At 34.1% G+C, this 24665-nt stretch overlaps 7 protein-coding genes across 10 annotated transcripts; 4 read left to right on the top strand and 3 right to left on the bottom strand.

The window, feature by feature from the left end:
- Positions 1–68: 68 nt before the first annotated feature.
- Positions 69–5285, top strand: LOC108743335 (putative phosphoenolpyruvate synthase). The gene is made up of 18 exons (XM_025977719.1): positions 69–240; positions 299–412; positions 472–693; positions 753–877; positions 1485–1655; positions 1710–1876; positions 1933–2078; positions 2136–2257; positions 2322–2611; positions 2665–2931; positions 2996–3265; positions 3436–3814; positions 3872–4116; positions 4170–4330; positions 4398–4625; positions 4688–4908; positions 4961–5059; positions 5115–5285. Coding segments are annotated over exons 2-18 (3261 nt in total). The 5' UTR covers positions 69–240; positions 299–410; the 3' UTR covers positions 5261–5285.
- A 421-nt stretch (positions 5286–5706) lies between these two features.
- Positions 5707–7572, bottom strand: LOC108743333 (2-(3-amino-3-carboxypropyl)histidine synthase subunit 2-like). The gene is made up of 6 exons (XM_018478868.2): positions 7406–7572; positions 7237–7352; positions 6958–7181; positions 6744–6887; positions 6409–6680; positions 5707–6234 (listed from the first exon to the last, which is right to left on the bottom strand). The coding sequence occupies exons 1-6, from the start codon at positions 7550–7552 to the stop codon at positions 5779–5781; spliced, it is 1359 nt and encodes a 452-aa protein (XP_018334370.1). The 5' UTR covers positions 7553–7572; the 3' UTR covers positions 5707–5778.
- Positions 7573–7898: 326 nt separating this feature from the next.
- LOC108743334 (lysosomal thioesterase PPT2 homolog) lies at positions 7899–9919 on the bottom strand. 2 transcript variants are annotated; one of them, XM_018478869.2, is made up of 5 exons: positions 9050–9919; positions 8829–8970; positions 8656–8763; positions 8171–8444; positions 7899–8114 (listed from the first exon to the last, which is right to left on the bottom strand). In XM_018478869.2, the coding sequence occupies exons 1-5, from the start codon at positions 9194–9196 to the stop codon at positions 7916–7918; spliced, it is 870 nt and encodes a 289-aa protein (XP_018334371.1). In that variant the 5' UTR covers positions 9197–9919; the 3' UTR covers positions 7899–7915. The 2 variants fall into 2 exon arrangements, with proteins under 2 accessions (XP_018334371.1, XP_018334372.1); XM_018478870.2 differs by lacking the exon at positions 7899–8114 and having other exon boundaries at positions 8285–8377.
- Positions 9920–10797: 878 nt separating this feature from the next.
- On the top strand, positions 10798–13699 carry LOC108743323 (condensin complex subunit 2-like). 2 transcript variants are annotated; one of them, XM_025977723.1, is made up of 12 exons: positions 10798–11076; positions 11134–11280; positions 11336–11555; positions 11609–11861; positions 11931–12101; positions 12163–12269; positions 12336–12548; positions 12599–12764; positions 12820–13006; positions 13063–13215; positions 13266–13367; positions 13432–13699. In XM_025977723.1, the coding sequence occupies exons 1-12, from the start codon at positions 10927–10929 to the stop codon at positions 13642–13644; spliced, it is 2082 nt and encodes a 693-aa protein (XP_025833508.1). In that variant the 5' UTR covers positions 10798–10926; the 3' UTR covers positions 13645–13699. The 2 variants fall into 2 exon arrangements, with proteins under 2 accessions (XP_025833508.1, XP_018334355.2); XM_018478853.2 differs by having other exon boundaries at positions 10799–11076; positions 12324–12548.
- A 105-nt stretch (positions 13700–13804) lies between these two features.
- LOC108743336 (vesicle-associated membrane protein 2) lies at positions 13805–18364 on the top strand. Its single transcript, XM_025977724.1, has 5 exons — positions 13805–14694; positions 15434–15639; positions 15738–15817; positions 15873–15924; positions 17197–18364. Coding segments are annotated over exons 1-5 (504 nt in total). The 5' UTR covers positions 13805–14692; the 3' UTR covers positions 17361–18364.
- Positions 18365–18490: 126 nt separating this feature from the next.
- On the top strand, positions 18491–22605 carry LOC108743337 (cullin-2). 2 transcript variants are annotated; one of them, XM_025977722.1, is made up of 13 exons: positions 18492–18627; positions 18692–18768; positions 18827–18989; positions 19053–19333; positions 19412–19590; positions 19653–19865; positions 19924–20115; positions 20196–20605; positions 20656–20887; positions 21004–21270; positions 21338–21553; positions 21654–21816; positions 21989–22605. In XM_025977722.1, exons 3-12 carry the CDS (start codon positions 18871–18873, stop codon positions 21783–21785), a joined length of 2241 nt encoding a protein of 746 aa, XP_025833507.1. In that variant the 5' UTR covers positions 18492–18627; positions 18692–18768; positions 18827–18870; the 3' UTR covers positions 21786–21816; positions 21989–22605. The 2 variants fall into 2 exon arrangements, with proteins under 2 accessions (XP_025833506.1, XP_025833507.1); XM_025977721.1 differs by having other exon boundaries at positions 18491–18768; positions 21654–21797; positions 21970–22596.
- An 87-nt stretch (positions 22606–22692) lies between these two features.
- Positions 22693–24629, bottom strand: LOC108743338 (paired box protein Pax-6-like). Its single transcript, XM_018478876.2, has 4 exons — positions 24185–24629; positions 23907–24003; positions 23629–23858; positions 22693–23206 (listed from the first exon to the last, which is right to left on the bottom strand). Exons 1-4 carry the CDS (start codon positions 24393–24395, stop codon positions 22797–22799), a joined length of 948 nt encoding a protein of 315 aa, XP_018334378.1. The 5' UTR covers positions 24396–24629; the 3' UTR covers positions 22693–22796.
- Positions 24630–24665: the final 36 nt, after the last annotated feature.

The following is a 24665-nucleotide window of genomic DNA, read 5'->3' as shown; positions in this document are numbered from 1 at the left end:
TTCTACCAAGTAAATCTATTTTCAAATAGTTTCTATCCTAATATCTAATCATCACATTTTAGATAAAAATAAAGTTATTTTAAATAATATTTATTCGAAAAACGAATGGTCTACGCAAGGCCTTCGAATATGGATTATAGAACCATTTAAAAGACTTAGAGTAGTTTATCATGGATTTTTAAGAAACCGTCTATCAAACGACAGCAACAATAACATTGAATATGTCCAATTTCGATTCATGTAAAAAAACTATTAAAAAATCACGTATTTTTCCATTTTTAAAATTTAAAAATTTTAGTTGGAATGCGGCATCAAATTCACTTATTAAATCTCCTCAAGATTACACCACCAATCTTTTGGCGGACGATATATCAAGGGAGGAATGGAAAGATCAGGAGTGGCTGGAGTTAATGTAAAGTAAAATTTCAAACAGACTCATCTAGTTTAATATCTGTAAGACAAATTGTTTAGGGGTGACCAAAAAGGGTACGAACAATACGGCGCATTTATAGGATATATTGGGGGTGCCCAGTTCCCAGCGGAAACCCCTCTACATGTTCCCGGATTCCGTAAAAGATATTACGGAACATCGGATACTTATTGCCTCGATAGAGATATTTGTTTGTACGTTACCGCGCGTGATGGTACCTTATTTTGTATTGGGGCGAAACGATTCAAATGGGGTTGTAAAAAGTAAAACAGATAAATTACGTAATATTCTTATGCTTTATTAAAAATATTCCTGTCGCTAGTTTGAGATATGGGACCGTATATTTTGGGAATGGGAATTTATTTGCGATAAAGGAAAACGATATTTTCTTGGAATACCAAGGAGCGGACGAAATCGTACCAAAAACATTAACAGCACATTTTTCTGGCAAGTAACGATAACAAAAACCAATCACTAATTGTACAGGGTGTTTCTGAAAAAAAAAAGCATGCTTTTGAGGGTGTTAACTAAATGCAATCAGAAAACTAGACGAAGTTGCAATCCGAAGCCGACCCTGGTCGTGAATTAACAACGTATAAGTACATAGAGAAATTGCGATAACAACTAAGTAACTACATCGATAAAAAATATAAACATTAAACAGGCTATGGAAAGGCTAATAAAGTAAATATCAACAGCTACTACGCATAATCATCATTGTAATAACAATTAATGAAATAATTACTTTGTTCATCGCTGATAGTATGCAGTACTGTTTAAAGTACATCTCAATGTGGTATTGAGAACACAAAATACAAAACAAAAACACATACAACATGGATGCTGCAGCTAATTGAATACGGCGTTGCAATGTCGCGTTTCCTTCCAGAACCGGACTGCCCCTTGATTGTACATTCAAATACGTTTTTCTCGAAAACGGTTTACTTTCGAACCACTAAGTTTAATTTTCTTGTTTTATAATGCCCTATCACCCTCTGCAAGCTTGCTACTTACTCCAGAAACATCCCTTATACTAAACATTTTGAATTTACAGTTGACGGTAAGGATTTAAAGTGCGTAATTCATATAAACCCAAAAACAATAATACAATTCGAAAACAAGTTCCAAGATGGCTGGATTAGAAAGCAAGGCTTAGCTAATTGTGTAGTTAATGGTGAAGATGCCAAAGGGATCATCAGTTTTTGGTATCAAACTCAAAATTCCGGTAACATATTTAACAAAAAAAAATCCAACTTTAAATAATCGTATTATTTTTTAGAAGACAAAGTCCGAATTCAAACTATAGTCAAACCGTCACATTCGAAAAACTACTTGCCGCCAGAAAATTTTGTACTACCCTTTACCGACCCCTTGTCTACTAAAATAGCCCTGACAGGAGGAAAAGGAGCTTCCCTATCCCTACTCACAGCGATACAAACGAATGACGTAAGTATTCTTCTTTAAACTACAACTTTTACGTACTACTTACAATATTATTTTAGTTTATTGTGCCAGCGGGGTTTGTAATACTTAGCAATGCCCTAAACAAACTTTTAGAAGAAAATAAGAACATCAAACGGGCCCTTGAACAACTAGAGCATGCCTGTTTCGGAAAAAGTGATCGAAATATTGGAGACTGTTGTGAAGAGTTAATTAACGTCGTTGCCACATCTGACATAAATCGCTAATTAAAATCAATTTTTAGAGTTACCAGTTTGTTAGCAAAAGAACCAGTACCTCGAGATATTGCAAACGAAATTATCAAAAATTTGAATTTGCCCTCAAAAAATGGTACGCCTGAAGTAAAATGGGCAGTCCGATCGTCAGGTGGATAAATGAACAAACTCAAAACGAAATGCACTCTGTACTAAAAATCGATAATTTTTTTCAGGAACCATCGAAGATTCGGAGGAATTCTCAACCGCTGGTCAAAACGCGACATATTTGGGTTGCCAAACAGAAGAAGAAATTTTAGAAGCTGTACCGAGATGCTGGGCGTCGTTATTCACATTTCAAAGCGTCCACTACAGAAGGAACCATGGACTACCCATCGTCACCGACATGGCGGTAATCGTACAGAAAATGGTCCCGTCGGACACTTCCGGTGTAATCTTTACATGTCACCCTTCCACATCCGATATGTCCCAAATGGTCATAACTTCCAATTACGGCCTTGGAGAGGTAAAAACGATAACAAAAATTCACAACCCTCCCCATGACGTAAACATTTTTAGAGTGTCGTATCTGGGCAAGCCGACCCTGACACCTACATTTTATCAAAGACCTGGGACGACAAGATTTCCATATTATCGAAACAGAAAGGGTCGAAAAAAGTTAAAGTTGTTATGGCACACAAGGGTACCAAAGTTACCGAAATCGACCCGGAATCGGAAGAAGAATGGAGTTTATCGTCCGAACAAGCACTAACATTAGGAAAAGTTGGCTTGCACATAGAAAAAACGTTTGGGTCGCCGAGGGACATAGAATGGTCCTTTTGCGAGGTCAAATAAAAAAAAACAAAACACGCCCTAAGTAACAACTGAAGTCGGTAAAATCAATTTGTAGGGTCAACTTTATATTTTACAATCGCGACCAGTTACAACATTAAATTCGTGGACGGATTTCGAACTGACCCACGAATACGATACCCCCGTAGTGGGACCAGATTTCGCGTACACCAAAGCCAACGTGGGGGAGGTAAAACCTGGGGCAGAGACCGTTCTATCACACGACCTCGTTACTACGACCATAAACAACTCTTTTACAAACCTTAACAAAGTCAAAGCCAAAGCGATAATTACGAGTCATCATAACTGTCTGATGGACATAATAAACGTACGGTAACGTTCATGAAAATGGACGAAACAATTGTAAAAACAAAAGCGGATCATTTTAACAAATGACGTAAAACAAGTGAACAATCTCTTTTGTCCATTTTCAATGAACAGCACTGTACATGTATACGTATCAAATAGTTTCGATGTTATTGAATGTGAATCTTTTAGACTTTACTATCAAGAACCGAAGAAGATATAAGTATGGGAGTAAGGGCTTGTGAACTGGCCGTTTTCGGGCATTATGCCATAAACGAAAAGATGCACAATATGGCAAAAAAAATTTTCGGAACCAAAAAAACTTATCAGTTAATTCCAGAAATGTTAACACTTTTCAAAAATACTGATGCCACTGTAGCAGAGACCGAACAAATTGCAAAAAATCTAGAAATAATAATCGATAATAACGATTCTTGCGAAACCATACTCAAAAAAATCAAAGAGGCATTGAAAATTATAGAAACGGTCACAGACCGATACTGCCACATCTCGAGGGTTAATGTTTTTTATCAAGCCATCGTGTTCAGCGTCTTAACCAATAACAAAACCGGTAAGCAATTACAAAACCAGAAAATATTAAAAAAAAAATAATAACATACATTTACAGACATAAATGACGAAGTATTTCAAGACATTGTATTGATACTATCGATCTCAGCAAACATTATATCGGCAACAATTCCGAAACAATTGGAACTGATTGCAAAAACTATAAAAAAAGAAAATATCAGCGAAGAATTCGTCAACATTGACCCGAAACTGGGACTTGAATGGCTAGGAAATAAATCGCCAACTGTAAAAAGTTTACTGAGTAATTTCCTAGACATCCACGGACACCGAGTTTATAAAGAAGTACAAATTTTAAACTTAAAATGCGCAAAACTCATTCAATTGTTTAATTCCAGTTCGAACTAGCTGAACGTTCATGGAAAGAAGATCCAAGCAGGCTCATTAGCATGATACAGGCCAATTGTCGTAAGCAAACAACACACGAAAAAACAAAAGAAAATTTAACAGTTGACGAAACTCTAAATAAACTTCAGACATTGAAAAGTTATCCAAAAAGGTATGTACAGTACTGTCCATAAAAAATGGACATTCCTGGACAGCACGTGACGCAAATAAATTTATAGGATCATCTTAAAGTATTTCATCAACAAGTGCATAAAGTCCATGCTGGATCGCGAAAAAACAAAATGTGATGTAATAATGGTAATAGACAAACTCAAAAGGGCAATTCGCACTTTATCAACGCGAATGGTGCGCAACGGTCACCTGCCCCACGACCATTTAATTTTTCATTTGAGTTTGTACGAAATTGAAAAAATTATCAAAAAAGAAAACATTGCACTAGTGGCTAAGTAAGCAATAATAAAACCATCGTATAATTACTTTAACCCAAAAAAAAAAAAAAATTGTTTAGGGCAACAAGAAGAAAGAAACTTTATCCCCAATGGAATGATCTGAAATTCCCCGAAATTGTGTGGGGAGTTCCAGAGCCATTAAAGAAAAAGTCCCTTCTAGAACTGCTATCCTCTCATAGGGAAGGGGTATCCGTAAAGGGCACTCCCGTGTATCCGGGAGACGCGGTAGCAAGAGCGTGTGTTATAAAATCGATCGACAACATCGACCATTTAAAAAATGGTATTTATAACATAATAAATAATATTATGCTTAATAACTACTTTAATTACAGGCGACATTCTTATCACTTATTCAACTGACATAGGGTGGTCACCGTACTTCCCCATGCTATCTGGGATAGTTACTGAAATAGGGGGACTTATATCACACGGTATGTGAATTATACTACTTGTAAATCAAAAATAAATAATTAATAAACACTTTAGGAGCAGTGGTAGCTAGGGAATATGGCCTGCCCTGTATCGTTGGGGTTGAAAATGCAACAGAAATGTTTAAAACAGGAGACAAAATACTTTTGTCCGGTAAAGAAGGAATAATAAGTCTTTTAAACGATAGCAACAACACGGAATAATAATAAAAATATTTAGTACACATTATTTTCGTTAGTCTCCCCCCACCCTCGCGTCTTTGTCACCGTCGTATTCCTTTACGACTACTTTTGTTTTCATTTTCTACTGTTTTAAAGATAAAAACAAATAAAAAATGATTGGCATTATTTCTATGTTAGAAATAAATATTCACGTTGCATTTGTTTGTTTAGTAATCATTAATACCTGAAACAAACTATACATCGCTTTATAGTAAGCGACAATAATAGAACAAAAATAAAAGGCAAGGTACCAGTGCTTTTTGTTTCGCTTGAAATATAATAAAACAAGTAACAATCAGTTTTGTGCTGAATGTGATTGTTTAACGAATGTTAGTATTAGCACAAAACAACAAAATCATAAATATCTTTATTACATTTTAGACAATAGGTACGTGCTTGTACTAAATTATAAAAATAAAATAGACCCATAAGATTTATTTATTTATTGTGCTAAAAAGATACATTTGGATGAGCTTAGAAAGCTCACCATTTCCCCAAAATTACGTTTGTTCATTTTCGTACGCCATGGCCACCCCCTTACGTCCTTCTTGTATCACAGCTGGTTCATCTTTACCTAAATTGGGGTCCAACCCCTTCCAGCTTCTGGCACCTAAAAATCCCGCCCCATAATGTGTATTAAGGGCAACTGTACCGTCACTGCCCAAAGCGACTTGAGTTTGTTCTTCCAAATCAACACTGTCCTCCTCTTGCGTGACAGATTGTCTAACTTTACCTGTTATTAAACTTACGTCTGCATCTTCGTTTGCTTTTCTTAAATTTAAATTTTCCAAATCTGTTTCCGAAAAGTATGTATTAAAATCGTAAGAGAACTGGAGCTGTTTGGCGTTGGGGTTGAGCGCCATTTCTACGTCGTAGGGGGTGACTATTGGCTGATAAAAATCACGAGATTCGTATAGCTCGTTCATAGAACAACTCACTAAAATGTAAACTTCAATCTAAAATTATAAAATTAATTAATACACTACATAGTATCATTTACGTTATAAAAAAACAAAAAAAAAAGTAAAGTTCCAAGTTGAATTTGAATCGCTCGATTTACGTTTACGGTTCGAATCTCAACTGAGACTTCAAATTTTTTTTTGTTGAATAAGAAAAATTAATTTTCTTACTTCTGGAAAGTTTGCTAATTTGGCAACCGTTGGTCTCCCAACACTAATTAGATAATATTTCTTGTTGTTAAGTTTTAGGAGCTTTTTAACCCTGTCAATTACACTTAGATAATTTTTAATTGCTAAAGTTCCGATGATTATTCCTAAAGTTTTACTATCTTTGATTTTTTCGTAAAGAAAATTACGCCTTTTAATAACTCTCAAATCCTGTTGGAAATTTAATATCTCCAAAGGACTTTCGTTCTCTGGATTACAGTGGTAAAGTTTGGCCTCTTAAAATAGCAATTATTGTTAATAACAACCACCCAATACATTTATTGTTGCGTAACTCTCACCTGAATATCTTTGGGAAAGAATGTTTACCTTTCTTAAATTGTTACTAACAAATATCGTACACTGTAAACCTAAACTTAAAGAAGAGTCTGTAACATCTCTAACCGAAACATTTTTAAAAGTGCTAAGGTTTGTACGCAATTCTTCTAAAATAAAAAAAAGCAACTTAGTAAATATTTTGAAACGAAACATGAGGAAAAACAATGACCAGCCTACCTAAATAATTTAAATATGGAGTGTCCATTAAGATTATTACTTCCTCATTATTTTGATTATCGAATGAACCAAAAGCATTCACAAAACCATCTACATTAAGTTTCCCTTTTTCGAAAACTTTTAAACAAGGCACTTTACCCGATTCTTTAGAAAAACATATAGGACCGAAATGGATTATTGCATCCCCATCTACATGTGCAGCTGTTAGATAATCAATACAACAACTAGTAAATGTTTTAAAAGATTATATTTAATAAGAGACCTTACATCATTTTTTACCTTTCATAAGCTGTATCAGCCATTATATAAACACGTTGCCCTCCTAGAAGGGACTCCAAAAGTATACTTATTTGTACCGAATCAGGTAACAGAAAATCAGGAAATTGTAGACAAACCTTAAGATAAAATAATGTAAAAGGAAATAAAGTTACAGGGAAGAATAACTCACATTTTTGAAATTATTTTCTTTAATCCAATTAGTACACTTTTCAATATCGTACACTGATTCTATTTCGTCAGATTTTGTTGTTAGAACACTCGAGGTATTTACTGTTTTATCTAAACTAACTGCTTCGTTACTAAAAAACGCTGCCATTTTTCTAAATAAATTGCAATTAATACTTATTTCTATTTTACGATTAATTAATAAGAAAACACGAGATATTTTCAGTAGGTTATGTTATTGTTTTCTTCACCCATAGATATTTCATGCGACGCTGCCATAATGAGAGTTGCCAAACGATACCATATTTAGCCAAAACAAAACAATCCCTTTTAATATTTATTTATTTATTAACAAAGGGTTGTTATAGAATTAAAGCACTTTTAAAGGTGCCAGAACTTAATGATAATAATAATAGAATATTATCTTCTACTTAAAACATTAATTAAACTATAATTCCGACTAGATTTTGTTCACTTTTTAGAGAGCATTATTTTAAAACAATTAGAAAAAGATCTAATCAAGATAAGGTAAAACAAATTCGTCTACCATTGTCATATTTTTATGCCACATAAAATGGTTTATCCCTGGAACTGTAATAGTTTTAAGTTTCCCTAAAAGATCCAATGTTTTAAGACCAATTTTATCATCTATATAAATATCCCTTTCTCCCATATTTATAACAGTCCCATTCCCATCATAATAACCAAAATGTCTAAAAACAAATGAATCTTCAACTAATAAGTACATAACAACTGTTTTAAACCTTACGCTGATTCCCACGGAGTGATAACATTGTCCTGGGGACCACCTATTAATACTAAATTGTTTAACTTGACCAAACCCGCTTTAAAATCGTAACTTCGTTCAGAAGGAATTGCATTATTTATATACGGTAAAAAATCAGAATAATTGTAATAAAGTTCCTGATGGTAAGGATCATTCCAATAATTTCCTACAGAAGTATGCTGACCCACTCTAGAATAAAATAATTCAAAGGCGGACTTAAGTGCTAACCCGGGAAATATGATATGTAAAAACGCCGCTGAAATTCAAAAATAAACGTAAATGTAACTACACTATACCAATTAGTCTTTTTTTATCGTTAGTTAATTAGTTTTCTAATTTTTGTTTCAGTCAGTCTAGCTACATCATAATTAATTGTTATTTTTATTGGTAATTACATATGAGGGCAAAATATATTTAGTAAATTTGAGGTCATTCAACCTAGCAGACAATTTTATTGTTTTACTTACTGCCATATTGACCTGCTTGGGGCCCGCTCAGAGAAATAAAATTGTGAACATTGTGTTCAGGAAAGGCTTGTAGAATTGCCCTTGCAATTAGTGCACCTTGTGAATAACCTACAATAATAAATTACAACAAATTAGTTGTATACTACCAAAGAATAAATAGTAATGCTGGTTACCTAAGAAATTGACCCCTTCAGGGTGTTTTTGTGTTATGTTCATTAAATCATAGCCCATATTTTGAACCTGCTCCCACATATTTTCCAAACTTGACCACCCACTGTAACGATTTGTGTTGTACACTATCGTTCCTGGATGTTTCTGCAAGAATATTTTTATCCCTGAGTTTATTATAAACTAATACTAGGTACCTGTTATAAATTATTTCTGTAACACTCACTTCTTCTATTCTGTTCTTAATTAGTTCCATACTGGTATTGTAAGTCATTATGCCGTGCAATAAAACCACTGGTTTATAACAATGAGTTTCACAAAAAATTAACAAAAACCAACAGGCAATAATAGACTCCATTTTTGTCTTTAACATTTTATAAATAAACGGGCTTCAAACTACTTTGTTTGAACAAAATAAATACTTCGTACTAAATTAACAATTACTAATTGAAGATTTTATGTTTATAAACAAACTTATCTTATCTTTAAATTTTAGTAATAGTTTTGCAAACACACAGAGACGAACACACACCGGTTAACGGTCAAAACATAGATAAAAAATTCAAAAACAAAGGCTCAACAGGAAGTAATCATAGATAAACATATAACACCAAATCATAGTTTTCTATGCGCATAGATTGATTTATAATAAATTGAGTTAAAAATACACCAATCAGAATGCGATTTATTACAAATAATTTACATTAACATGTTTATCGACTTTTATATTTTCTGGACGATATTTAATGTTTTCAAACGACAAGTAAATCGTAGAAATACTATTATTTTTTAATGATAAGGTTTTAAGATTGCGTAAGGAATAAAATGAACTTGGATCAATTTCTCTTATTTTGTTAGACGATAGATCAATCAATGATAAATTCTCTGATTCAAAAATTGGAGATACCACTTGTAGATCGTTATTATCTAAATACAAATATTTTAAATTTTCGATCTGAAAACTAGGTGAAATCGATTGTATCGAGTTGTGAGACAGATACAAATGTTGTAATTGATTCAAATTGCAAAAGACTTTGGTATTTAGGCTTTGAATATTATTATAAGACAGATCTATCAGACTAACACTGTTTAATCCCTNTAAGAGATTGGTTATTAAAAATACTTTCTCTTTTCGACGGTCTAGTGTTTTGTTATATATTTATCCATACTGTACAAATAAGTGCATATGCATGTAGCTGTGATATATAGGTGAATCGGAACGGGTTTTCAATAATCTGGTACATATTATCACGACCTGAATACTCGTTTTCATTTTAAGGTATAACTAAACTCCGACGTTTGCGCGTTCAAAACAGGATCGTCCACTGCAGACTGTATATGTTTACAGTGTTGTGCGATAAACGCAGAAAACGTAAATATAAACATCATGCCGACGTCTTATCGAAGCAGATTCTGTTCGAATTAAACAATTTGTTATGCCTGCTCAATAAAGGAGATTTATTTAATCGAAATTAAGTTTATCAAAATTACATAATAAAACAATAATTTTTTAAAAACGCTTTTGTTCAACAATAAAACATAATAATATATTTACTAAATAGGAAAAATTAAGTCTCAGTAAAAACTTGGGCGCTCGTTAGATAGTAAAAATTATTAAAATAGCAGTAGCGAAACGAAAGGAAACCGGGGAAAAAGGACACATAAGGTAGCTGGAGGCACTTAAGAACTCCGTGCGCAACTCCAGTACTAGGAGATAAAAGAACTAATTGAATTGCACAGGGGAAAACTGAAATTAAAACAAGACGTGACAAAGAAATAGTACGTCATCACTTCCGAGTAATCGTCATCGGCCTCGTCGTCATAACAATAACGGTGCCGTTGGCGTGGCACCGATCGTACGGTGAACAACTGTACACAATGACCATAAATTCAAAATACATCCAAATGTAAATGTCTATGATGTTTAATATGTAATGCTTAATCATTTCTATTATCTATGGTGACGCTCAAATTAAATTTGAAATTTGTCGGTTATTACAAATGTGGGATTTTTATTTGACGTTTGATTTTGATTTTGTTCTTAATTCGAGTGAATTAGTGATAAATTGTGTTTTTTTGCAGTAAATAATATTCCTTTAAACGATGAATTGCTCCACTTCCTTGGGAACTCCTCGTAACAAATTAACTAATGCTGCAGTCCCAATTGTAAGGTTAACGAATATTGCTCTTGGGTCCCCTTTAAGAAAATCACTTTTAAGAAAGTCTGTTGCCCCTCAACCGGTAATCGATCAGGTATTTATGTAATTTGAAAACAATTTGAATGTTATTAAATTGATTCTTGTATTTTAGGATGATGAGTCTGAAAGATTGAAAAGACGTAGTGTGGCAGATGTAGAGCGTCGTATAAGTAATGTTGTGTTTCCCGATTTGACCCTAAGAAGTGAACAAGAAATCCATGAACACTTTCAGCTCTGCTTGAAGTTATTTGTAGAAAATGTGCCTATATCAACGTCTTTTATAGATATCATGTTTGAACATTTTGTTATTTCAGAAAATCAATGCAAAAAATGTATGGGACCTGAAAATGATTGATTATATGCCAGTAGTATTAGAATCAAAGAAACAACTTAGAGACTATTTACAACTTGGCGGTACCTCACTCGATGTCAGTGCTAAAATTTATGGTTTGAGGGTGGATGATGTTCATTCTAACGCAATTAAACTGGCTCATAATATGACAAGGGCTACTAATAAGAAAGGAGAAGGAGATGGTTAGCTTTTTAAATTTTTTTTTTTTCAGTACTGGTTACTGTTTAATTTTCAGAAGAAAACCAGGATGGCAATGAGGGGCCTCCTGATGTAGAAGATAAGGAAAATCGTACCAGTAAAAAGAGAAAGAGAAAAACTCTTAAAAATAAAAACACAATAGTTAAAAATATAAAGTCTATAACAGGGCAAATACCTGTACTTGTAAACAACTGTTTTCAGACTAGAAGTGGTGTTGATTTTAACTCTATTACAGATTTGCGTACAAACACTATGCTCATGCATCCATATGGTCATCAGTTCATGAATCTGTAGGCATCAAATTGTTTAGTTTTCATTAGTAGTTAACACTGTACATATAAGTTGTTTTTTACATACAGGAACAATGACCCGGCTTGGATGACGTACGCAATGGTAGACGAAGAATTTAAAAAAGAATCTGAAATAATGAGACCGTGGCGTTTGCCAGTTGAGATTGAGGAATTTCACATATGCGATCCCTTTACAGGTTTCGAAGTAGATACTTGGGATCCCGAACAAGACAGTCATTTGTAAGAATCAGTCTAGATTTTCCCTATATTTGTACGTCCGACAGAACATGATTAATTTCAGAATGGACTCTCCGAATTCTTCATTCAATGACGTTATAGTTTTTAATGAAAACGGGGTACCTGTTCCCGAACTTGACGGTTCTATACATAGTTTCGCTGATTTGCATGGTAAAGTTTTGAATTATTGTTTTTTTCTTCATTTTTCAAAAAAAAAACCTTAAGGTTACGAAACAGAGGTAGCAGGGTCATCAGAAGACGAGAGGGTTGAAGCCCATACAGCAATTCACGTAGAGCCTGAATTTATAACGGATTTCCGGCCAGAAGAGCGGAACACAGTATCTGGGGAGTACTCCTATGCTACGTTTTCCCATTCGGCTGATAATCAATTCCAAAAGCAACTTCTGGCTGGTCCCAGTCATTGGAAATTTAAACATATACGACCCACTGGTAAACCCCGCCTCTTTTACCCATTTTAACTTTTAATTTTAAAATCTTAGTCAGAAAGTTCTCTGGAGTGGTCGAGGAACATCAGCAAAAACCTAAACGACCAAGAAAAAAGCAGAAACTCGACCGCGATCATGTAGATATCTTAAATTTATCTCTGTTTGACGAAAATCTCAAGTACAAACCGCGAAAGAATCCGATTAAATACGATCCAGAAAGGTACTTGAATCTTATGTAGGTGCAAATTTTTTGGTCTTAAAGAACTGGGTTTCAGAATAACGCAACAGCAAATTCTTTTCGAAGACAAATTTCTTAGTATGGACATCCCCCTCTTAAGTAAACCACAATTTATTAAAACAAATTACGTCGACCTTCCGAAAGATGGGGTTGAGGACGAAGTGACACCTTATAACTATCAAAATCCTTTAGATTCTGAATATTGTTCCCAACCTGCTCTTCCGGTGAGTTACGAAAAGGTTTATGGTAGTGTTATTTATTTATTTATTTTTAATTTCAGGCATTTGACGATGGCGGAGTTGACGATAATGACGATGGCCCCTTAGAGGAGGAGTTAGAGCTTGTTACAGAAAAGTGTGCAAATGTAGAGCCTGAAATGCTGGCAGATGTTGGACAGCTTTTAGGAGACAATTTGGTGGAAGCGCCTCAGATGGTTCGCAAAATTTATTTTTTATTTTTTTTTTTTAATATCTATTTGTTTAGGTAAAGAAAAATTTCATAAACTATGCATTGCAACCGAAAAAATTAAATATAAAAAGACTGAAGAATGCTGTACGACGATGTTTAGTAACAGATGAAAATAAGGTTTGTTTTCATTGTTAAACTTAATTGTTATATGCGAGTGTTTCCACTCATTGTTGTGTTTTAGCATTTGTCTGAAGAACAATTGAAAGCACTTCCGATTCGTCCAACTCGCTTTCGAAATATTTATTTACGACTTCCGAGACTTATGTCAGGCTCAGAGAAAAAAGAATTAAGTTGTGCAACGATTTTCGTTGCACTCTTACATTTAGTTAATGAACACCAGTTGGAAATAATTAAAGATCCAAATAACATGATAGATTTCGAAATAAAAAAATAATTTAAGTCAGTGTATGCATGTATTTTGTGTTCAATAAGAAAATACCAAAACCATACCCACTATTGTTTATTATAAGTTACTTTTATCACTACTGTTTTCATTTATGTAAGTTTATTTTTGGAACAGCAATTTTTTGGATAAGTTTTCGCTTATAAACTGTTCGTTGCCCTTTTCTTTCTGTTTTCCTGTTATAGGTATTTTTTTTTTACTTTTATATGACAGTATTTTTTGAATATTTTCTATCTTTAATATCTGAACAATTGAAAACGAGCCGTTAACTAACGTCCGCGTCTGCCATATTGAAATCGCTTAGATTATTTTCCGCCATATTGGTTTTACACAATTGTTTTATATTTACAGTTTTTCAACTATTTCTAGTTACAGTAGACGCTTGATAATGTGAACCGAAAGAGTTGTTCACAATATCGATTTGTTCACGTTAACGAATATTATAATTGGAATACATTTTGGTTTGTTTTTGGGGTCTTTTTAATAGTTTATAAGCATCAGTTCAGTGGGGTCGACGTCACTCTCTTCTGCCCTTTGGGTTAATATATGTAAAGAGCATCTGTAGTAAAGTACCCAATATATTAGGGGATTTACAGCAATATGGCGCAATAGCAACGGTGAAATATCGATTTTTAAGGTCAATGGTCATTCGCTTCTATATACATATAAACGAAGATTATGTAGTTTGTTCATGATATACGGTAGTTTAGCAGTTCACATTATGCGATGTTTACACTATCGAGTGTCTGTTGTGTTATACAATAAGCATTCCTTATTTAATTTGTTGAGATTATTAATATTTAAAAAATAAATTTTGTTACGTAAAATACTTTAAAATTGGTTTTTATTATTAATTGAAGAAATATGTCTTTTTCGAATGTTTAAACAATTTGGTACTGACCTATGTCGGTGCATATCGCGATCTTAGTGCGCAGGGGTGGCACGGCAGTATGACGTCAGAAATATCAATACGGATATTTCAACCACACATTTTATCAAGTGTTCGCCTACATTTTAATTTTTATTACAGTGAAATAGCATGTAAGTAGATCGGTAATCGCTTCTATCTTATAGTTTAAATTTCATTTGTTATTGCCTGTTTAATTTTAACATGTTATCTTAAGGAGAAACCAAAATACCAAAAACAGCGCCTTAGTATTATCGACTAGTGCGAAATAATTCCTATTAAAAATCATAAACGTTAATTATATACGTTAGGTATCTGATTAAAAAAATGTTTGTGTTTAAGAAAGACATCATCCTTTTTTGTACGATTACAGAAGCAATTGTAAAGCAAAATACTTATTGTAAAGGAATAATATCATTAATTTATTATTTGAATTGTATATTTTTAATCCTTTTGAATATTTGTAGTTGTTTAGCCATTAGAAATAATTTTCTAATTCCAAATTAATATATTGGAAGAAGTGCTTTAAATTACGTACTAATTTTAAAAATAAAATCGTAGCTATTGTACAAATGGCTACAATAGTAAGATTTTAGTGAAAATATTTCAATATAAAAAGTTATTTGTACAAAAAAAATAATAAAAATTAGATTGATTTTTACAAACGCATGCGCCAGATTTGTTATTTGTTGACTCTTATTGCGTTAAGGAAACCACAAAACTTTTTGTTATCTTAATTGATTTTAGCTCTTTCGGGTTAAAAATAGAATTTCCTTAAGACATCTATTATACATATACAATTACAATGCAAAAGGATTAAACTGTATAGTGAATGCAAGAAATACTTATATATCTTTTTTAATAAAAATGTAGGTCAACAGGGGACAACTTAGGGGCAGCCACTGCCGGTGGGGAAGATGGGATTGTTGGGGGTCCTCGTACACCCCAGCAAATCGCTGCCCAAAAGAGATTACAACAAACACAGGCGCAAGTCGATGAAGTAGTGGATATTATGAAAACAAACGTAGAAAAAGTTTTAGAAAGGGACTCGAAACTTTCGGAACTCGATGATCGAGCAGGTAAATTATGCAGGACCGGATTTACGTAAGGGCCATGAACATATTACAAAAAAAAAACCCAACACACGAATTACAATTGTTCATTCGATAAATTTCAGACGCTCTCCAGCAAGGCGCATCACAATTTGAACAGCAGGCGGGAAAGTTGAAGAGAAAGTTTTGGCTACAGAATTTAAAGGTTCGTTTTTATTAAACACGTTTTCTTAATGTAATATAAACAATAATATTTCTAGATGATGATCATCATGGGGGTAATTGGACTGGTAATTCTAATAATTATTGTTAGTAAGTATCGCATCATATAGCGTAGTGTGATAGGCGTTAATAGTCTTTTTTTGGTTTTTATTTTATATTCTTTTTTTTTTTTTGGTTTATAACAATGCGACTCTAAACAATTGCTCACTTGTACAATAAATGTTTTCTCTTTCTAGTGAACTTTATGTAATCATCTTAACGGGTTATCTATACATTGATTTCCTACCATGTTCGTTCGGTAACTAAAAAGAAACTTTTTGTTGTTGTGTCATTTGTTGTATATTCCGCTTCTGTCTGTCTGTCTGTCTGTCTTTCTATCTATATATATAGAGAACTTTCATATTCTTTTTGCCATTTTTTCACAATTTTTATATGCCGAATGTTGAAACATAATGTTACTCTTGTTAATCAAATAGAGGGGGCCTGCTACATAACAGATCGGTGGTGGGGAAGTTGTTGTCTCCATGTGATCTTTATAAAGGCTAGCCTTTCTATTAATTAGTAGAATTGGGTAGTTGAAGTGTTGCCATCTATCGGGCATAGCGCGAATTACAATGCTGTCTTTAAAAAAGTACCGATGAGGATAATGATATGTTTCATCATCGCATTTTGCATGGTCACCCTTGCACGTCTAGTTTCTTAAAACGAATGCACATAATAAGCTAAAATTAGGTCACCAGAAGGAATGTCTATATTATTACATAATAATCGTTAGGTAACGAAAATCTTTGCATGTAAACATATTAGTGCATTTATAGAGACAAAAAAAAATAGAAGTACTTATAGGGAAACAATTTATCATAAACGCTAAAATGGTAAAGTATTATTGAAATGAATTCAACACAGTTTCAAACATACTCTCATAGTAATTCATTAAAAAAATGTCAGAATCATATATACACCAACGAAAAGGTAATAAGTATAATATTATATATATGCAGGCATGCTTTTATACTTTTCAGATTTACCTTTTAATACTTTTTTTGCATGTTACACTATTCTAAACGTTCCATACCATTCATTACATTAAAGATTAATTTTGCCAAGTACATGTTCTCCGTTTACGACTTGCAAAATTAATCTGCACACATGAAAGACAGATAGAAGACATCACATTTCAATACAACTGTTATACTGTACTATCAAATCAAAAAGTACCCAATAAAAAATGAAATGTACCTGTAACAAATTAGCCACGATTACGTAATTGGCACCATTTTTGAGCGAAATACTTATGTAGCAAGCTATTTGATAGGGATTTTGTGTATTTGTGTGTAGGATAACATTGGGTTAAAATTTTAGTGAAATTCATGCCTGACAACCCTCCCCCTCAAGCCCCCGTGATGCCAGTGAGTAATGTGGTGGCAGCTCCACCGGGACAAGGCGCCGTTTCCCAGGGTGGAGCCGCACTTCCTCCTGGATCGTCTGCACCCCAAACACCGCCGGCAGCTAAAAGATTTATTTAAATTTTGTATTATTATGACGTGTACTAGTCCAATAATGTCATTATTAACGAAGCTACGGCATGGCAAAATCGATTTTTTTCATGTTTCTAACAACAAAGTGGTGCTAACTTTAGCCCTAGATTAAAGTAGGGCAAAATATAGGGCTAGAATTGCTGTAGTGTGTGTATGTAATAGGTGGATTAGGGTTGAAAAATTGGGGCTAAACGTAGTACCTACAATGTACGTTCTTAAATTCGTTAGTATATCATGTGTAAAAAACGAAACTGCATTTTCCGGGTCTATATTATAATATACAAATACTCGCCTTAGTCTTTCTTATAGGCATTACTGCTTATATGACTTTCTTTTTGGCCCAGTGGTCAATGTTAACTAAATATGGTTTGCTAATTAATCCTATCATCAGAAGGTTGTATAATATGTAGGTATTAGTTGAAGTGCGTGATCTTTCAAAATAAAGGTCGTACTACTGCTTAGGGTGGATATTATACTGTATATGATCGTTTGCTTTTGGATACTTTACTTATTATAGTTGTAAATAATAAAAACCTACTGTTAATTTTCGGTAGAGAAATAGGACAGGTGAGAAACGTTACCTTAATTATTTTAATAAAAAATAAAATAATAACACCACGGAGTGGAGGTTATAAACCAAATTCTCCGCATTTATGTAAAAAAATGAACGATTTATTACACCTAATGAACCTTTAAAATATACTGTGTAATAATGTTGTAGTTAGTTTATTATTAATATGATATATTAATGTAAAATCAAACTAATCACTGGTTTAAATACGAATTTTTTTAGATGTGGCAAGTATACAGTACATATAAATAATCGTACGAGCCTCTATTTAGAATTTTGTATTAATTTTTCTGGTACTGTAGGTATGTACTTCATTTTGTCCTTTTACAGATTTCGTAAAGGGTAGAATGGATTTAATAATCTACTTTTCGAAATCCACTGTATAAAGAATGTACCATTTATTTGAGAAATAAACTTTAGATTAGCAATGTCTCTTTGGTGCCATTTTTTGGAGGTACCAGGTACCTAATCTTTTCATGGCGTCAGACGTTCATGTATTAGTAGGTCTGTAGACCTCAACTCTTTGGTCACTTTGCTATAATGGTGACATGTGACAATAAACTGACAATCAGTCTCAGGTTATTGTGATTGTGCGTAATGCTAGTATTTGTGAAAGGGGAATATAGAAAATAGAAATTTGATGACGAAAGTTTCAGTCTACAAAAATAACTTTGCAGTAAAACCGTGAGTGTAATCCATGCAAAATAGTAAACAGTAAAGATAAACAAAATTACACATTCTTGTGTAGCAGTTGCATCCTTCTTCAAGTATTATGAAGTTTCTTTCTCAAGGTTGAAAACGTGATCTATTAGAATTTAGTCAAAAGTAATTGTAATATCTCGTAGTGTCTTGTGCGTAGTTTTTAATTTTTACTTATTTTTAGAACGTGCAGTGTCATTGACAACATTTTGTAATAAATAGTTTAAAATGTCACTTAAGCCACGGAAAGTTGATTTTAATGCCACTTGGAGTTCCTTGCAGGACACCGTTCGTGGGGTGATAACGTTGGATCATGTCCCCAGGACTGTCTGGAACGACAGATTTTCGTAAGTTCTAAATAAAAGTAAAACTTCAATATAACCTATAAAAACGAAAACGGTCCCTTTCAGAGATGTTTATAGTTTATGTGTGGCTCACCCTGAGCCTCTAGCCGATAGGCTGTATGCTGAAACTAAACAGTACCTGATAGATCATGTAGCCAAATTGTTGAATAAAATACAGGAAGGTGGAGAATCTCAATTGATTAGGAACTATTTTTATTACTGGTCGCAGTATTCTGAGGGTGCAGGGTACCTGCACAAGCTTTATTTTTACTTGAATCAACAGCACATAAAGACACAGAAAGGTTCTGATGCTGAAATTTTGTATGGCGGCTCTGATATATCCGGAGGTAATTTAAATTTTAACTTTTCTTATTTCACCTCTGTATGTATTTATTTGATAAGAATATTATTGGGTTTTTAATTAGCTGGAGAGCAAATGGAGATTGGTGAACTGGCCCTGGAAGTTTGGAGGGCTGATATGATAGCCCCCCTAGGTCACCGTCTAGTAAAATTACTTTTAGAAGTCATTAACCAAGACAGGGCTCAGCAACCCTTAACAGTTCCCATTGAAGCAGTCAGGGGAACAATTTTAAGTTTTGTTGAGGTAATTTTGATCTAAGCTCATTTAATTTTTCCAGAACAAATTTTTGGTATTATCCATAACAGGTTCAATCTTGTAAGAAAAAGGGCCAGTTGCAATTGTACCAGGATCTTTTTGAAGAACCCTTTCTGGATGCCAGCGGCGAACATTTCAAGAGGGACGCTGCGAGGCTCCTCCAGGAAAAAGACGTCAGCTTATACATGGAAAAAGTCATGGCGAAAATCGACGAAGAACTACTTAGGGCTAGAAAATTCTTACACTTCAGTTCATTACCTAAGGTCTGTCTGCTCGATTTGCTATTTAATTATTATTTGAAATCACTATTTGTGTGTTTAGGTGTCTCAACGGTGCGAGTCCCACATGGTGGCTGAACATCTTTACTTCCTCTATAGCGAATGCATGAATATGGTACAGGGTGAACGTAAGAAAGACCTTTCAAACATGTACAGTCTTCTCAAGAGTGTTCCCAATGCTATTTCTGTCCTTGTGGACACTGTCCTTGAACACATCAAAGCCCAAGGACTTACGGTAATTCATTTCTACTTTTTGACTCCGTGTTGTTTTTCCCTTATTTTATCCTTATGAGGTTGTTTTTCTTTGTCATCTAGGCGGTTAGTAATCTACAGGGTGAAAGCATGCACATCCATTTCGTAGAAAACTTACTGAAAGTGTACAAGAAGTACAAGCAACTGATCCAGGAGGTGTTTAACGCCGACCAGAACTTCGTAGGTGCTCTGGATAAAGCGTGCAGTTCCGTGATCAATCATAAAAGCAACGGGGGCCGGGGGCCGTGCCGCAGTCCCGAATTGCTTGCCAAATACTGTGATACTCTATTGAAAAAGTCTAGCAAGGGGATAAGCGAGAGCGAAGTAGACGAGAAACTGTCCCAAAGCATAATTATATTCAAATATATCGATGACAAAGATGTTTTTCAGAAATTCTATTCGCGCATGCTCGCCAAAAGGCTTATACACCAGCAGACGCAGAGCATGGACGCCGAAGAAGCCATGATTAACAGGTGGGATTAACAAAAGGAGTTTTTTATTTAGTAAATATTACTTTTTATAGGTTGAAACAGGCTTGTGGCTACGAATTCACGAATAAATTGCACCGGATGTTCACAGACATGTCTGTCAGTGCCGATTTAAATAACAAATTTGGCGAATTTTTGAAAAAAGAAAACATCGATTTGGGCATCACGTTCAATATACATGTATTGCAAGCGGGGGCTTGGCCCCTCGGGCAAACGGTCGTCACTCCATTCGCTTTGCCTCAACAACTCGAGAAAAGTGTACAAATGGTAAGAATCTTTCCCTCTTTCTTTGCCCCGCCTTGTTAAACATTATTTTATAGTAAGGAAACAATCAGTAATTGGAATCAACAAAAGGATCGTTTATTGTTATGTATTTGTTGTAGTTTGAAAAGTTCTATCACACCAGTTTCAACGGGCGCAAGTTGACCTGGTTGCATCATCTTTGTCAGGCGGAACTTCGACTTGAATACTTAAAAAAACCTTATCTGGTAACGATGCAGACGTTTCAGATGGCTATTCTTCTCCTCTTCGAAAACACAGACGTCCTCACATGCGGAGAAATCCGGGACACGTTGCAGTTGAGTAACGAACAGTTCCAAAGGCACGCGAGCAGTCTTATAGATTGCAAGTTCCTCCTCAGCGAGTCCGAGGTACTCTAATAAATATTTTAAATTCTCGAAGTAAGTGTGCTTATTGTGTTACCTTTTTCTGTTGCAGGATTTAAAATCAGAATCGTCCCTTCGTCTTAACTTGGAATACTCAAATAAAAGGACGCGGTTCAGGATTACGGCAGCTGTGCAGAAGGAGACGCCCCAGGAAGTCGAACATACCATGAATTCTGTAGAAGAAGACAGGAAATTGTACCTTCAGGCCGCCATAGTCAGGATAATGAAGTCTAGGAAAGTTCTCAAGCACAATCAACTTATTCAGGAAGTAATATTATTTTTGACCTTTTTATTGGCTTTTATTGATCGTTATTGATTGTTTTTGTCGATTCATTGTTAATTGTTTTTTGTGCTTTTTTTCGTTCTAGGTCTGTGCCCAGTCGAAAGTGTCTTTTGCACCAAGTATTCCGATGATCAAAAAGTGTATAGAAGCCCTAATAGACAAACAGTACATAGAGCGGACTCCCCACTCGAGTGAGGAGTACAGCTACGTAGCTTAAACACAGACGGTGGTCCCCCCCCCCAAAAACGNACACATCTCGCATATTTCCTTTTTTTTTGTATTGAATCTTATTTCATTTCTAATATTCTGTTGTTGATCACTTTTAGTAGCAATTAGTCAATTTTTACAGCTTTTCTGTAATATTATGTGAGTACAGCTACGTAGCTTAAACACAGACGGTGGTCCCCCCCCCCAAAAACGGGGGCTTCTGTTGTTAATAAATGTTGTCTCTGGTGAGTTTGTTTTTCGAAAAGAAAAAATTATATAAAAAAATGCGCGCTTAAATAGTCTTTTCTTTATTTTATACATGCGATTTTCCTCGTATTTTTTCTTGTTGTGACTCGAGGTTTTACGCAGGATTATTGCTTTTTAAATTCCTAATCAGTTTTATTAAAAAAAAAGTAACAATAGTGGTATATGCAAATAGAGAAATTAAACAACTTTTTTTTTTATCGTGATCATGCCAGTCTCGGAGAGAATTTTACTATTTTCTTTCGGCTCTTTTGTTGCTTTCAAAGCACGCTTGAGGAAATTTCCGACATTTCCTTTGTTAAAAAAGAAAATCGTCTGTAATTATTACAAGCACAGGTCCACACTTAATGTATAAAAATTGCAACGCTCGTTTTGTACATACTTCATATATATATATTATATATAGTATATTGTTTGTATCGCGACGTTTCGATCCTCGTTAATATTAATTACTACTCTGGTTCCATGTACGGCGCAATAAAGTGGAGACTGTAAATTTTTACTACGCCCCGAAATGAATGTTATGTATTTTTATTCCAATTAAAGAATAATACATGCCTCGAAAACGTTTTTTAACCTCAATTTCCTCTTATAAGTAGTATGCGTAGACTATTATTTTTATTTGATAACATTTACAACATCTTAACAGTTAATAATAATAAATAATTGTTACTACGTGTATTATGCAGTCTTATTGACTAGAAGTATTGCACAGAATATATATTGCTAATTATTACGACTATAATAATAACAATTATTAGTTGTTTCCACTGTTCATTGACCTATTGGGCTTTAAAGTCAATAGGTCAGGATCAATGGCGATTTCGTTTTGGGGATCGTTCAATAAGGTCAAATTGTTGTCGATCCTATCGTTCAGCCCTTCGTTTAACAGCATGTTTTCGTTAATCATGCTATTTTGCAAAGGGTTGTCGATGATTCTATCGTCCATGTTGACGTGGGTGTCTTGCATGTGGTCGTTGATGGGGGCCGCGTTAACTTGAGGAAGACTAGGGTGACTGTCCACCCCTACGGTTGCGACGTGGTTGAAAGATAATGGTGGTAATATTGACGACCAATCCAAGCCCAAAAATACATTTGATGGATTGGACATTTGGTCGGATGATGTGCTATAGTTCAAGACTGGGTTTTCTAGTGATGTTGAACTGGCTAAAGAAATGATCAACATTAAGTTCATGACAGTAATTTATAGAAAACACCATACAAGAAAAACATTTCAAATATACTACAGTTAGCAGCAAATATCACTAGATGGCTGTATACTGTCAATAACTGGCTAAAGAAAGTTTATATAATACAGTACAATACAAAACAATCGTTGAGGCTGAAACAACGAAGTTTGGTTATTGTTAACAACAAGTTAACAGGACAAAACAATTAATAAAGCCGAAACAACGTTGTTTTGTTATTGTTAGCAACAAGAAAACAATCAGTAGGGCTAAAATAAGGAAGTTTTGTTATTGTTGACAACAAGTCAATAGTACCGAACAATAGGTAGTGCCAAAACAACGATGTTCAGCTATTGTTGACGACAAGTTAACAGTACAAGACATTGAGGCTTTGGCACTTACATGGGACACTAATAGGAATATTCATGGTATTAGGGTCCATGTGGACATTTTTATTGAAATGTTTTTCTTGTTTTCTCCATTTTGCCCTTCTGTTTTGAAACCAGACTTGTACCCTGGCTTCGGTCAGGTCTATTCTCATCGCCAGCTCTTCGCGAAAAAATACGTCAGGGTAATGTGTTTTGTGGAATGCTCTTTCCAATTCTTCAAGTTGATAGTTGGAGAAAGTTGTTCTAAAAATAAACTCGATAATACGCAAACTATTTTAGATATTTAATTACCTGTATCGGCGCTGTTTTCTCTTTGAACTGCCGCCGCTAGAATTACAATCAGTTTCGTCATCTTTCGAATTGTAACTTTGCACAGACTCTGTGTAATCTACAATTGGAATTAAAGAAAGGGGAGGATGAAAGATGAGAAAGCAATGACTGATTTTATGAGACTTGTTAATTTAGTTTGCGTAGGTTCCTAATTGTATATATTAAATTAGGAAGGTTTTAATTCAATTTTGCATAATTTAATTTAAACAACTGGCACCTCTGACAACAAATTTACTTACCAAAGTCACTCCGTTGATCGCAGTTTTCAACCGAAGTTACATTCTTCGATGTAATATTTAATAATTCGTTAATTGTATATGAATTATTTGAACCCTGGCTGTCGTTATTACCACCGTTGTCCAAATCTTCTTCCATTGTAAACGAAAACGATATCACATAATCATAAACACTAAATAAACGTATTAAGAAATACAATTTTATTAATTTCATTTTAGGTTCATTTTAACGTTATTTTATTTTACATATTGCACAGAGTGTAAAATATACATATATTGTTTGTAATAGTGGAATAAATGCCTCTAGGAAACCCTAAAAGAAGCGTAAATAATACGTATCATGCTAAAGCATTTTTATGGTTTCCCGGGTAGAAAAATTATAAGATTCACACATCTCGCATATTTCCTTTTTTTTTGTATTGAATCTTATTTCATTTCTAATATTCTGTTGTTGATCACTTTTAGTAGCAATTAGTCAATTTTT

This window comes from Agrilus planipennis, unplaced genomic scaffold, assembly GCF_000699045.2.
Source record: "Agrilus planipennis isolate EAB-ADULT unplaced genomic scaffold, Apla_2.0 scaffold435, whole genome shotgun sequence".
Taxonomy (NCBI): Eukaryota; Metazoa; Arthropoda; class Insecta; order Coleoptera; family Buprestidae; genus Agrilus; species Agrilus planipennis.
Note: the sequence above shows the minus strand (reverse complement) of the source record. Positions and strands in the feature narration are given on the sequence as shown.